General features: G+C 24.9%; 1 protein-coding gene across 7 annotated transcripts in view; it reads right to left on the reverse strand.

Annotated features, from left to right (window-relative positions):
- Window positions 1-15287, reverse strand: part of LOC122510823 (protein Fe65 homolog) — a 192529-nt gene that overhangs the window by 114268 nt on the left and 62974 nt on the right. The window contains exon 1 of one of the 7 annotated variants that reach the window (XM_043625741.1): window positions 8936-9439. The exons of the other annotated variants lie outside the window; for them this stretch is intronic. Within the exon in view, the coding sequence (XP_043481676.1) occupies window positions 8936-8957 (22 nt within the window). The 5' untranslated portion in view covers window positions 8958-9439. Of the gene's footprint in view, window positions 1-8935; window positions 9440-15287 lie in introns of those variants that run through there. 7 annotated transcript variants of the gene reach the window in all.

Consider the following 15287-nt stretch of genomic DNA (forward strand, 5'->3'; position numbering starts at 1 on the left):
GGAAGTAACGTGTCTCCTGGACAAATTGAACAAATCGCGTGTAGTGGCGCAACAATTAGCTAATGCATCGAGGCGTGTGGCTACAGATACGAATTTTACGAGTTTCACCCTCCCCGAGGAAACTACCGAGTTTTTCTCTTTCTCTCTCTCTCTTGCTTCCACTCACTCCTAGTTAAACTCCCCCAATAATTGCAGACCATAAAGCGCGATTTTCCCATTCCATTCGCAGGAGGAAAAAAAAAAGAGAAAAAAAACAGCACGAATAGTATACACCGAGTGCAGTTGGAGAGTGACAGAAAGCCTGTTTCCCCTCCCCCCCCCCCACCCCTCTCATATTGGCACGTCTCCAGTTTCGCAATGCGCGAGTCCGGAAAATTTCTCGTGCTTTTTTTTTTTTTCTTTTTTTTTTGCAACTCGTTTTTTCATCGTCACATTCACGAGAAAATCGAGCCGCTCATACGGGCGACAGGAAGGTTTTATTAGCACGCGCCGGATATATCTCGTGACGACAGATTGTCAGAACGAAAGTTTGATCCAGACCAATAATAAAAGAGTACTTTTATTCCTCTATTTGGAAATCTCTGTTTGTAACGGAAAAAAATCCCCGTGATTTAGATTCTTTTTTTAATTTCCAACTAACGAGTGTGAAAATAGAGGAAAAATTCAAAATAACGACCAAATTTGAATCTTCCATTAATTTTTCTATATTTCTATTTTTCAATTTTTTATTTTTATTCATTCATTTTATTTCAAATTTTATTTTTTTATACTTAATTCCTTAATGTTTCAGAAAAAGGAAAAATTAATTTAAACAATAGTTTTAATGATTTCTCGAATTCAATTTTATTTTAGTTTTAATACCTCAAAGAAAATTATTTCAGGTAATAAAAGTAAAAATGTAAAAACAAATTTTTTAATCAATTTTCATAATGTAAATAATAAATAATATTTACTGTAAATATTTTTCTGTGAATAAAATAAAATGCACGATGTACGCTTTCGAAGGGATATAAAAACTCTCTCTCTCTCTCTCCTATTCGCAAATGTTTATTCACTTTGTGGAACAGCAAATTACAATACTACGTGTTAGCTATTTTTCCAGGAAAATTGCAATATTACTTTTTCGCTCTCCCGTCTCGTATTCTCAGTAACAATCATAAAACGAAATGGAAAATCAATTTTCAAACCTGACTAATTACGATCAATTGTTTTTTTTTCTTTTTGTTGCTGAAAAATTTTTAGCTACCTTTATAAATTTTTTACACTGATAATGTACCATTTAAATGCCGAAAAAATATATTTCAAAAAAGTAGAATATAAAATAAATGTATAAATATAAAAAAAATCAACTATAATAATTGAATTAAAAATCAGAATTGAAAAAAATGATATCAATGAAAAACTAATTAAAAACGAATTTAAAATAAAAACTGCAAATTAATTAAAAACCAATTTAAATTTAAAGATAATAAAAATCAAGTTAATTAAATTTTCTTCAATTTCTAATTTTTTTGTTTCTTATTTCATTTAAAAATAATTTTTAAAAAATTGAAAAATAATAAATCAAATCAATACAAAATCAACTTGAAATTAATTAAAAAATTATTTAAAACAATTTCAAGAAAAAAATTCCAAACTTGATACAAAATTTATTTAAAACTAGGTAATTAAAAGTGAATTTAAAAAATTTTCAAAATTAATTTAAAACCCATTCAAAAACTGTAACAAGAAAATAATTTCAAAATTAATTCAAAATTATAATTCAAAATTGGTTCAAAACTAATTAAAATTAAATATCAAAATTAATTGAAAATGAATTCAAAAGAAATAAAAAACTACTTTTAAATCAATTCAGAATTAAAAAAATACAATTTCAAAGCTAATTGAAAAACAATTTCAAAAAATCTCATAATTTATTATTTATAATTGAAAACCAATTAAAAATCAATTCAACATTTATTAGTAACTTATTCGAAAACTTTTTCAAAAAAAAAATTTTAGATTCAACATTAATTCAAAATTAATTAAAAGTCAATTTCAAAAAAGTTCAAAATTAATTCAAAATCAATTTAAAATTTATTCAAAACTCATTCAAAAAATATTTCAAGAAAAAAATTTCAAAATTAATACAAAATTAATTTAAAACTAATTGAAAGTGTATTTAAAAAATTTTTTAAATTATTTAAAAGTCAATTCGAAACAAATCGAAAATCAATTTCAAAAAATTTCATAATTTATTATTTATAATTGAAAACCAATTAAAAATCAATTCAACATTTATTTAAAACTCATTCGAAAACTGTTTCAAGAGAAAATTTTAAAACTGATTCAACATTAATTCAAAACTAATTGAAAGTCAACTTAAAAAAAGTTCAAAGTTAATTCAAAATAAAATTAAAATTTATTCAAAACTCATTCGAAAACTATTTCAAGAAAAAAGTTTCAAAATTGATTCAAAATTAGTTCAAAATTAATTAAAAGTAAATTTCAAAAAATTTCAAAATTAATTGAAAATAAATTCAAAACTAAATTAAAAATCAATTTTTAATCAATTCAGAATTAGAAAAATACAATTTTAAAGCTAATTGAAAATCAATTTCAAAAAGTTCATAATTTATTATTTATAATTAAAATACCAATTAAAAATCAATTACAAATAAAATTAAAATCAATGTACAATTAATACAAATTGATTTCAAAGTTAATTTAAAATTAAGTTTTAATTAATTTCAAAACTTATTCAAAATCAGTTAAAAACAAATTAAAAATTTTAATTAAATTAAAATTAATATTAATTCAAAATCGTTTCAAACTTTATCAAAAATCAATTTACAAAGAAAATTTCAAAATTAATTGAAAATCAATTTACAAAGAAAATTTTTAAATTAATTGAAAATCAATTCAAAGCTAATTAAAAATTCAGATAAAATAAAATTAGAATGTATTTGAAATGTATGTAAAATAAATGTTATAAATTTATAATTAATTTATAGTTATCAGAGCAATGATACCAAGTGCAAATTGAAAAAAAAATTATTCGACATTTATTTATATTTAAATATTTATTCACATTTAAAAAATTCAAATTTTATTACTAATACAAATTTCTGAAAGATCGAATATTAACTTTCAATAAAAAAAAAAATTGTAACCCTGCAAAGTTTATTTGCTATTATACAATTTGCATATTGAATCATTTTCAAAAAATTCTATAGAAGCGATATGACAAAAAATTATGAATTATGAATAATTAATTCATAATTAATTAGGAATAAAAAATTATGAAATTCTGCCTTTTATTGGATAAATCACCTTAAACTACCCGTGTAGAAATCACCATGCTATGCCTAAAATGATTATTGGCCCTAGCTTGGACCTAACTTGGCAACCCCTTTTTATATATCCTAGGCTGGTCCTAACTTGGTACTAGCTAGGAGATTTAGTTATGACTTAAAAAAATTTTTAGGAAAATAAAGTGTCAAAATTGATACATGAAAAACATGTAAAAATTGATAAATATTCTCAATTAATATTTATAAAATTAATTGATAATCATATTTGTTTAAACAATTTATTGTTTGACATAAATCAGAAAATTATACAAATACTATAAAATAAAGTTAATTTATTAATTTATTAATTCAGCAATTGTTTAAACAAATAATTGTTATTTACTAACTTTTTACACAATCAACCTAGAAACTAGCAGTTTTTTCTAATTTTGCAATAAGTAAATACTCAGATTAGTTAATTGCAAAACTTTAAAAGACTACAAGTGTCTAGATGCTTTATTGTCTTAAGAATTAATAAATAACAACAATTTTTTGTTTAAACAAATGCTGAATTGTTAAAATTATAAATTATCTTCATATTTCACTACTCAAGTGTAATAATCGCGAAGTTAGATAAAAAACTGCAAATTTTTAAGTAATTTGTTACAAAAGTTAATAAAACAGCAAAATTTATTTATTTATTTAAACAGATACAGACTGCAATATAATTATCATTAGTAAAATATATTTCTAATTTCGTTCGCTGATTTTAAGTTTCGTTTAAGTTGGTGCTAAACACTAAGAGATATTGCAATTCGAATGTGGGCTGACCCACCCAGGTCCAACCCAGGACCTACCTGGGCTTCCTAGTTTCATTAGCAAAAATTTCTAAGTCCAAGTCTAAAAAAATTTTTGCAACAAAAAATTAATGCTTAAAATGATTTAGAATAATGAAAAACGTGTTTTTAACATAAATTTTTTTGACATTTTTTTAAAAAGTGGATTACCCGCTTAATTAATTAGGAAAAATTTCCAAGTCCAAAAGACGAATATTTTTTTTAGACCAAGAAATTAATGTTAAAAATGATTGAGAACAATGAAAAACCTGTTTTTAACGAAAATGTATAGATATTTTTTTTCTTGATATAATATAAAAATATTAATTTTTGAATTTTTATATTTGGATATTATTTTATTATTATTGTTGTTGTTAAACTATTTTTTTTATTTATTATCGTGTATTAGTGTCAATAATTACTATATTGAATCATCAAAAGCAAGTCCACAAGTCACTGACAATAAAAATTTTGATCTCAACTAGTTTCATTAGCATAGTGGTTAGGGCGTTAGTCTCGTAGTCCGTAGGTCGTAGGTTCGATTCCCGCGTGCGTTAGATTTTATTTACTTCTTAGGTTTGCGTTTATTCCGATTTTTCTGCGTTGTATTCGTATAAGTATGCAATTTAATGATTATATATACTGTAAAATAATTTAATTAACAAATTTATAATTTTTTTATAATTTTTAATGTATATATTAGAGGAATATATATTAATCTCTACATATACTAACATTATTTATGAATTCGCTTTTGGTCATCACTTAATTGAAAAAAATAATAATTAATTAAAACTAATACTTATTATTAATAATTTAGGTTATTTCTTTAACAAATATTATTAACTAATTAAAATTATAATGAAATAGAAAATACTGTCTGAGATGGTCCTTTCTAGGTCCTAAAATGGACCCATAAACTGGTCCTAACTAGGCTCCCAAGTTAGGACCAGGCTAGAATCGCATCACCACCCATTGTTGGTCCAACCTACACTGCCAACCTAGGACCAAGCTATTAACAGGGCAAAATAGGTAGGACCTGGCTAGGACCAATTTTCATTTTCCACACGGGTATATATATATATATAACAATCTAATCTCTATATATTATTGAATAATAAATAATTTAACACCTCCAATTAAAAACAATAAATAATTCTTAAAAAACAAAATAAGAAAAAAGTGATAAATACTATAAATACGAATATAATATTTGACCCACTTTATAATCAGTTTCATTTATTAATTTTAAATGAGATGAATATTTCAAAATCCACCAAATGAGGTAACTAATTATAACAACCATTTATAATTGACTAAATATAGAAAAAAAGACTGCAAGAATTATAAAAAAAAAAATATAAAAACTCTACCACACATTCTAAATTTCTAATTATTTTCCAAACAATATTTTTTACATCAGAATAAATTAATTTGTCATTTGTTATAATTCCCTATTCAAAGTGAATTGTATTGTGTGATGGTTTTACTGTCAAGCACAAAAGCGCTTGTGATGATCTGAGAGTGGTTTCTGTGGTTTTGGCACTGAATTCAACACAACAATTTCAAATTGCAATCATGATTCGATACAAAAGCGGATATTGGAAAATAATTGATTAATTCGCACATTATGATTATAATGACCGCAGGAAAGAAATTTTCATTTTTCATTTAATAAACACAAATTATTAGAGAGAGGATACTAGGAGCCAATAGATGCATTCAATCAATATAAATTCTAACTCCCTGTTTAATAATTTAAATTAATACAAATTGAATCACTAATTTGAAAATTAGCAAATTAATTAATTATGTATCCAATTAGCAAGAATATTTACTAATTTTAACCATAAATTATTATTGTTTTTCTAATCTATTTTTTTCATTTTAAATTTAAAGTTATAACAAAAAAAGAACTTTTCTAATTCTATTATTTTTATATCTATCAATTTTTTACATATTTGTCTTACTCTCTAAATTTGAATTGGTAAAAAACTAAAAATGTTTACTAATTTGAATTAATGACTCATTTTTTGCTTTTGACTTAGTAAAATTTACTAATAAATGAATAGAAAATAATATTTATTAGCCAAATTACTAATTATTAGTAAATATTTTTAATATTTTAACTAATTCACCGTTTTTTTTAAATTATCAGGATAATCCTAAAGCGGATCAAATTGATTCCAAAAATTTACACCAATTTTTGTTTTGATCCACATTTTTATTATCAATTCGTTGCAATTTGATACTTTTAAGTTAACATTGAATTCAAATTTAGAGAGTATGGAAACTAAAATAATCAATTTTATAATTTTGAGATAAGCATGTTAATTGCAGTTAACAGATATTTAATTAAAGTGAAACTATTTTGGTTCAAAATTTAAATTAATAATACTTCAAGAATCATTTGAAGGCAAAATTAAAATGAAGATAATATAAAATATTCACTTGGGACAAAATGTAAATTAATATTAAATAAATCATTCGAGGAGAAAATTAAACATAAAATGTTCTTTAAATATGAATGAGGTATAATTTAATTACATAGAATTAAAAATTAAAATTCAATTCAGGATGAAGAGCTAAATTGAAATAACTGACAGAAAAAGGAACAAAAAATTACTTTTATATTGTCCCCCTTGCCTTGTCACGAATCAAACGAATCGAATAGGATGAAATTTGACTCGAAATTAGTCATTTTTTTCCATTAAGATTATAACAATTGCGAGTCGGATATTCTTTTCAACGTCGCCTTACATCAAACGCGAATCACATTGATAACTCGCGTGATCAACTATCTATCATCAGTCACGCAACTATTTTTTTTTTCTTCTTATATTTATAAGTGCTTTGGGGCCAGAGTTCTAAAAACAATCTTTGCAAAAATATTGCAAAAATAGCAAATTCAAAAAGATTTCCTTAAATTGAATTTTTATATTTATTATTAATATTAATATATATAAAAACTTTTAAACAAAATAAGCAATTTTAAAAATAATAGAATTTAAAAATTTTCTAATTTAAATTTTTGTTGAAAATACTAAAAAAAAATTCAATTTTAGAGAAATTACAAATAATTGCATAAATTCAATTATTTAAAAAAAAAATAAAATTCTTCTTATAAAATTCAACTATGTTCAAAATTTGAAGAAAATTCTTGTAAAAATCCTAATTATCTTTATAACTAACAAAATTCTTCTCCAAAGTTCAATTATTTTCATAAATGTCAAAAAAATTCTTGTCCTAATTTAAATTATTTTTAAAAATAAAATGCATTTTTCTTCTTTCAATGATTTTTAATAAAATTTCCCAAAACGAATTCAATTATTTAAAAAAAATTTTAATAAAATTGTATGTAAACATTTAATTCTTTTAATAAATAATAAAAATTTCACAGGAATTCAATTATTTTCATAAATAATAAATTTTTTTTTAAGTAATTCAATTATTATTTTCATAAAAAATAATTTAAAATTCTAGAAAATAATAATTGAATTAAAATGATGAAAATAATTTTGATGAAGTTATAGTAACAATATTTTTCTAATATAAAATATTGATTTTACCTCTCGGTCATATTTAATTATTATAAAACAAAGATTAAAATTCTTAGAAAAATTTTCAATATTTTCAAAATTTTTCCTTAATTCAATTAATTTTCTATATTTTCTATTTTAATAAAATTTTCTAAAAGAATTCAATTATTTAGAAAGAAATTTTAATAAAATTCTACGCAAACATTTAATTATTTTCATAAACAATAAAAAATTTTACAGAAATTCAATTATTTACAAATTTTTTATATATTTCTTTGCAATTCAATTATTTTTATAAATAATAAAATTCATCGCAGAATTTAAATTATTTTTAATACAATTTTAATCGAGTTTCTTATGAAAAATTCAATGTTAAGAAACATTCAATTATTCAATAATTAATTTTTTTTTTTTATTTAATTAACTGAATTCTCGTAGAATTAAAAAAAATTTCATTTAAAAATGAATTTCAGTTAAAATTTTGGATAATAATTAAATATTAAAAAAAATTATTAACAGAAGTCAGTCACTAAATCAAATTAGTAATCATTTTTAATAAATCAAATTTGGAGAGAAAATTAGTAAAATTTACTAATTTAAAAGTAAAAAAGTCAGTCACTAAATTAAATTCGTAATAATTATTACAAAATTTAGAGACTTTTTGCTTTTGAATTAATAAATTTTATTAATAAATTAGTAGAAATTACTATTTATCAGTAAAATTTACTAATCCAAAAAGAAAAAGTCAGTCACTAATTCAAATTTAATAAACAATTTTACTAATTAAAATTTAGAGAGTAATTAATATTTAATTAATAATCCATCGATTATTAACATAATATCCAATTTTTCTACAAAGAATAAAAAATATCAGAGCTTTCGAAGTTATTAAAAACTCAATTTTAATAAATATCTCTGAATTAAAAAAAATTAATTTAAAAAAAAAACATATTTCGAATATTAAAACCCAAATTAAATATTTGGTTTAGAAAATAATTTACTAATTACTACCAGTAACCCTTTTTCCAACCTTATTCATACACTAATATGCATATATACATAACTCTGAAATAGAACGAAAAAAGAACCGGTCACGTGATAACCCGACTGCACTACTTTCCCCAACTATATATTCTTCTCAGCTACAAATTAAATTTACCCTCAACACATACACGCACACACGAGTTACATAATTTCGTTTCATAATTAAATAACATTATAAACTACTCACATAAACTAAAATAACAACAGACTGGGTTAAAAAATTATTACAAAAAAAAGAACTTACGATTAACAGTATGTAGGACCATCGTGTCTATCTCAACCTCGACGATTTCGAAGGACGAATTGAAAAAGCTGTCTCTCTACGTATTATGCAAAAGCAATTTGCGTTCTGCGCAGGAAACTTAACTCATTATAAATACACGCTCCAGTCCAAATTTTTTTTTCTTTTCTCACCCAAAAAAAATTCTCTTTCGAATTTAAGTTTCTATATTATCATCGAAAAATCATTGTCCAAAATTTTCCATTAAATAAACGTGCGCCAACGGTCAATTCAAAAAAAAAAAGTTCCACACTTTTTTTTTTATTTCTCCTAAATATATTATTGGAATGAGAGGAAAAAAGAATGATAAAATAGCAAGAGAGAAAAGGGAGATAAAGAAGAGAATGTCAAATCCGTTGACGATAATGAATAAGCGATATGGTAAAATTGCTCTCGTTAATCGCGATTTCGTGTTCGCTTTTAATATCACGAACCAATGGAAACCCCGAGACGTTGGGGCGTCGCGGGCGTCGCAGTGACTGGCGAGCATCGCGAGCAACCCCTCTTCCCACTCTCTCTCTCTCTCTTTCTCTCTCTCTCTCTCTCTGGTTGAGGTCTACTGTCTCTCTTGCACCTTGCCCACCCCACTCTCTTGTTAATTTTTCTTCCTTCTCCCACCCCTTCTTCTGTCTCACGAAACCTGATTCGCCATCTCTTTCTCTCTTTTTACCTCCATTCGTTATTCGCGGCGCACATTGGAGTAGTGGTCACGTGATTCCTGGGCTGGCCAATCAGATTGCATTCGTACGTCACCCAGAGGTTCTCAACGCGTGAGATTTACATTTATTGTCAGGGGGGGTGGGGGAGGCGGTAGATTGTACAAAGTTAGCCCCAAAAAAGACTTCCTGATGCGTATCCTCCGCCAATGTATAGGAAACGTTTACGGTGACACACACGTGACGTAAACCGTCCATCGACTTCTCTTTCACGTTTTCAACTCTTTTTTCTCTTTCTCTCTTTCTTTCTTGCTTTCGTTCTTTCTTTCTTTCTTCATTTCTTTACCACCTTTCATTTAAATTTGAAATTACGAATCAGACTAAAACTGACTCTTACTACTGTCAGAAGAAATAATACTCGAATTCAAAGAACCATATTGTCTGACTAAAGCTGATTTATACTACTGAATATAGCAATTACAGGTTATATTAAAATAAATGTCGGACGACAACCGATTTTTTTATAAATACGAAATTAAATTACTTCAGAAAGAGTCTGACTAATGTAGACTAATGTCTGACTAATGTAGACCTTTACTACTGATTTTCATGAAAATACATTTTAAGAATATTAAAATGTCGTACCTTTGGAATGTTCCTTTGAAATAATATCGAAATATTCCATCAAAATATTGTGAGAATATTCCATTGGATATTTGTAAAAATATTTTTGTATTTTTAATAGTATTATTAATAATAAACTACTCAAAATTCGCGCCATTCAAGTAAATTCATCAATTTATTTTAAACTAAAAAAAGTTGTAAATTTAAAAAGTAATATTTCTTTGGAATATTTCTATAGTATTCCAATCAAATATTCCACTCAAATATTCGTAAATTAATTTCTAAGAAACATTCCAATTGCTTATAATATATTTTTATATACCCATATTTCAATATATATTTATTTACAAAGTAAAAAAAATTCATTCAAGTAAATAAAGTTGATTCAACAGAAAATATAATTGAATCAATTAAATATAGCTGATTCAAGCAAATGCTTACTTGAAAATTGTCAAGTACTAATTTATTTGAATCGAACAAAATGTATTTTTTAGTGAACATCGAGCGAGAAATAGTAAAATTGTGAACACGAAAAAGAGAGGACGAAGCAGAACATCGATTAAGATTTCTCTAATTCTTCTTTGAATGAAGATGGAATTTTAAATCATTTAGAAATCCTTCTCGAAAGGAGATTAAGTTCAGTGCTGTGGAGCGTAACTTTATGATTAATTAGTACTGCAAGAAAAAAAAATCTAGCGAAGATTTGGTCCTTTGAAAATTAACTCTAAATTAGTTTTTTTTTTGATAATGTAAGAGAAGTAGTAACAGTGACGAGAAAAAGTAAAAAAAAGTTGTTTACTTTGCATTTCTGTTACGATTTATGCTTCGAATTTGAAGATAAAAGATGAAAATTCATTGCTGTTGACAAACGTGCAGTTATTTTCACCACAAAGTCGAAAATTAACGTTGAGACTATTCGTATCGTAAACAAGTGTATTCCGTATGACTAATAACAGTTTCACCACTTGCGGTAAAAATAGAAAAGTTGTCCCTAACTAAAATTTTGAAAGTATAGAATTGAAAATGAATAGAAATTGAATTGAAAATTAAATTGAAATTAAATTGATTTACTGAAATCAGAATAAATCGAATATTTGTACCTATAAGTGTCTTTGACTACTTACAACAGGGTAAAATAAATTTTGAATTTCGAGGCGGACTAAAACTGACTCGTACTACTGTCGGATGAAATAATATAAATTGAGAGAAATGCTGAAAGACTAACAAAGATTTACACCACTAAACATAACAATTAAAAGCATTCGAAATAAATTGCCTGCACACAACTGACTTTTTCCACTTTAACGAAATCAGTTACTTGAGAAACAACCCGTCTGACTAATACAGACTTTTACTACTATTTCTAATGAAATTTACTTCCCTACTAAAAATGCAATATTTAAGAAAGAAATACACCTTAGAGTGTTTTCTGCCTGACTAAAACAATGTTTTACTACTGCGGCACTAAAATTAAAAAAGTTTCGTCGAATTAAAACATGGTACAGGTTATTTAAAAAAATTTTTTAACGACAACCGATTTTTTCTACCAATATGAAATTCAATTACTTCGGAAATAGTACGTCTGACTAATGCAGACTTTTACTACTGTATTTATTAATAATTAGTAATTTTTTATGAATAAAACTGTCATCTTACTGCCGCTACAAAAAATTAATGCCAGAAGAAGTTTTGTCTGACTAAAAATGATTTTTACTACTGACTCAATGAAAATACAAAGAAATTTCGTTTGACTCAAACTTATTGCAACTACTGTCACAGAAACTGAATAATTTAAATTATTTTGTAATTATTTTGTAATAAAGAGCTTTAAATCAGGTTATTTGGTTTTTTTACATGATGAAAAATGTCCGTCTGACTAAAATTGACATAACTACTGACACAAAAAAATAATGAAATTAAAAGGAAATTTTAAGAAAATTTACAGCTTCCAAATAAGCACAACTGAAATGTTTTCGAACGACTTGTCAGAGTAAAATTAATTTTTCCTACTAGAAAAAGGATACAATAGCCGAAAATTCAATCCGTCTGACAAAAAGAGACTTTTACTACTATTTAAAAAAATTGATAAATTTAGAAACATTTGTCCAAATGAATTTTTACTGCTACCACTGACACTGAAATTACAAGAACTAGAATCGTTGTGTCTGAGTGTAATTGACTTTTTCTACTAACGGACAAATAACACGAATTCCAAGTCTGACTTATATAGACTTCTTCCACTGAAACTAGAAGTACACAATTTTACGATCTTTCAATACTAAAACAAGCGAAGTTAAAAATTCCCAACCTCACTATATAAGTGTTACTACAACAAAAATGGAATAATATTTAAGAATGCATGTTTCACTGTCTGACTGAAAATGTCTCTTACTACTCATCTAAAATTTACGATTCTATTCTTAATTATCAATCAATCCGAAATAAAATTTAATAAAATTTAATAAAATTCATAGCAAAATTTTAATTATAGGTATTTTTAACATTTTTTTTAAATTGTCTTTAAAATGTCAATTATTTTTATAAATAATAACATTCTTTTTCGAAATTCAATTATTTCAAAAAAATTTTAATAAAACTCTTGTCAAAATTTCAATGTTATCTTTATAAACAATAAAATTCATCCTAGAAATTCAATTATTTTCAAAAATTTTTTTTTAATTTCTCGTCAAAATTATCATTATTTTGAGAAATAATAAAATTCATCATGGAAATTTAATTATTTTCAAAAGTTCTGATAAAATTCTTTGCAAAATTCAATTATATTCAAAAGTAAAAAAATTGTTCGCAGAAATTAAATTATTTTCAAAAATTTTTTTTAAATTATCCTTAAAATTTCAATTATTTTCATAAATATCAAAATTATTCTGCAAAATTCAATTACTTTTAAACATTTTTAATAAAAATCTGTTCAAAATTTCAATTATCTTAATAAATAATAAAATTCTTCTCTGAAATTCAATTATTTGCAAAGAATTTTAATAAAATTCTCGTCAAAATTTCAATTATCATTATAAATAATAAAATTCATCCTAGAAATTCATTTATTTTCAAAAGTAATAAAATTCTTCGAAGAAATTCAATTATTTTGACATTTTTTTTTTAATTTCTCGTCAAAATTATCATTATCTTCATAAATAATAAAATTCATCGTGGAAATTTAATTATTTTCAAAATTTATTTTTAAATTCTCCTCAAAATTTCAATTATCTTTGTAAATATCAAAATTTTTCTGCAAAATTCAATTACTTACTAATGTTTCATAAATTTCCTCTCAATAATTCAAATATTTTCATAAAAAATAATTACAAATTTTGTTTATAAAGTCTCATAATAGAAAATAATGATTTTATCACTCGGTCATCTTTAATTTAATTATTATAAAACACGAAGACATCGATTGCTTCGAGTCGAAGACTCGGAGTGATCGATTTCTTCATGTTTTATAACAATTTTTTATAAGTTATTTAATTTTTAAAAAAGTTTGAATTTGAATATTTTGAAGAATTTTATTTCCTATGGAAAAATATAATAATTAAATGTTTATTTAAAAAAGAAGTTATTGATGTTTTCGAAAAATTTGAAACAAAATTTGTAAATAAATGTAACAGAACATTTTTTTTTACTAAAAAAAAATCTCGAAAAAGTCGATTAGTCGCATTTTTTCACAAAAAAGTCGAAAAAAGTCGCGAAACTGTTAATAATTCAATTAGTAAACAAATCCGCCGTCTTTCATTAGTAGAAAACTACTAATTCAGATTAAGAGAGTACCAAACAAGAAGATAACATTTCCCCATGTACGCAACCAAAAAATAATTCTCCGCCAACACAAGTACCAACTAATTAACAATTTCTTTCAGTCTCTAGAGGGTAAAAAAAATCATAAATTCCCAAAAACAAGTGACACTTGTGTACATTACACGAGAGTTACATAATTTCGAAGCGCAATCTCATTGAGACAAAATTAAAACAAGAAAACTTGACATGAACATCATAGTATACAAGCACACTGCAAGAGTCACAAAATCGGCGAGGATTACAAGAAGCATAAGTATTCGTGAGAGACAGAGAGGAGAGGCGGAGGAGGGGGAGGGGGAAGAAAAAGGGGTAAAAGAGCAGGAGTGGAAAAGCCAAGGGTATTTTCGCGAACGCCAAGAGCATTCACCAAAATGAAATTCCTCCCTGCATAACCCGGAGGCATTCATGGATGACGTGCTCTGGATAAATCAGTGGATTTCTCTTGAAAAATTGCCAACTTTTCCAGAGAATCCACGTGAGAGTGGTCAGGTCCGTGGAGTTTGGGAAAATAGGCCACCTTGGGTTTTAGTCACTTGAAAAACGTCATCTCATCGATTATTATTTTTTTTTTTTTCAATAATCCAAACACATATTTTTTTTTTTTGAAGTAATCCCTTAAAAATCAATGATGAAAATTACAAACAAGTTCCTGAACTAATCCCCGAAATTCCCAGAAAATTTTAACTTCTTGTTTTTATGGTTAATTTTATTATCCCTTCATTTATTCTTCATATTTATTATTTTTATATTTTTACTTTCTATTTTTAATAATTTTCATTTTCAAATTTTTTTTATATTTATTAAATATTTAGACCCTTGTTAAATATTTTCTAGTTTGACCCCACAGGAAATACAATTCTCTGAATTTTAATTTTGCTTGAAATGTTTAAATATTTTTTTTCCACAATTTTTGTCTGAAATTAAAGAAACAAAATAAATGTTCGTTGAAAATTGGAAAAAAAGACAAATAAGTCGATAGACTGCCGTAGACATAAAGAATATTGCTAATTTGCCCGAAAACAATTTTCAAGACACTGATGAGAATCTTTGTCATTAAATGGAAATTTCCAACGAGATTTAATTTTAACTACACAAAGTTATAATTCACTTTAGTGTGATGAAATTGGGAAAGTGATTTTCACGTCTTATAGAGGAAATATATATGTATACCAAAGACGGACAAAATGGTAATCGCAAAAAGGCGAATATAATGACACTTT

This window comes from Leptopilina heterotoma, unplaced genomic scaffold, assembly GCF_015476425.1.
Source record: "Leptopilina heterotoma isolate Lh14 unplaced genomic scaffold, ASM1547642v1 Lhet_76, whole genome shotgun sequence".
Classification (NCBI taxonomy): Eukaryota; Metazoa; Arthropoda; class Insecta; order Hymenoptera; family Figitidae; genus Leptopilina; species Leptopilina heterotoma.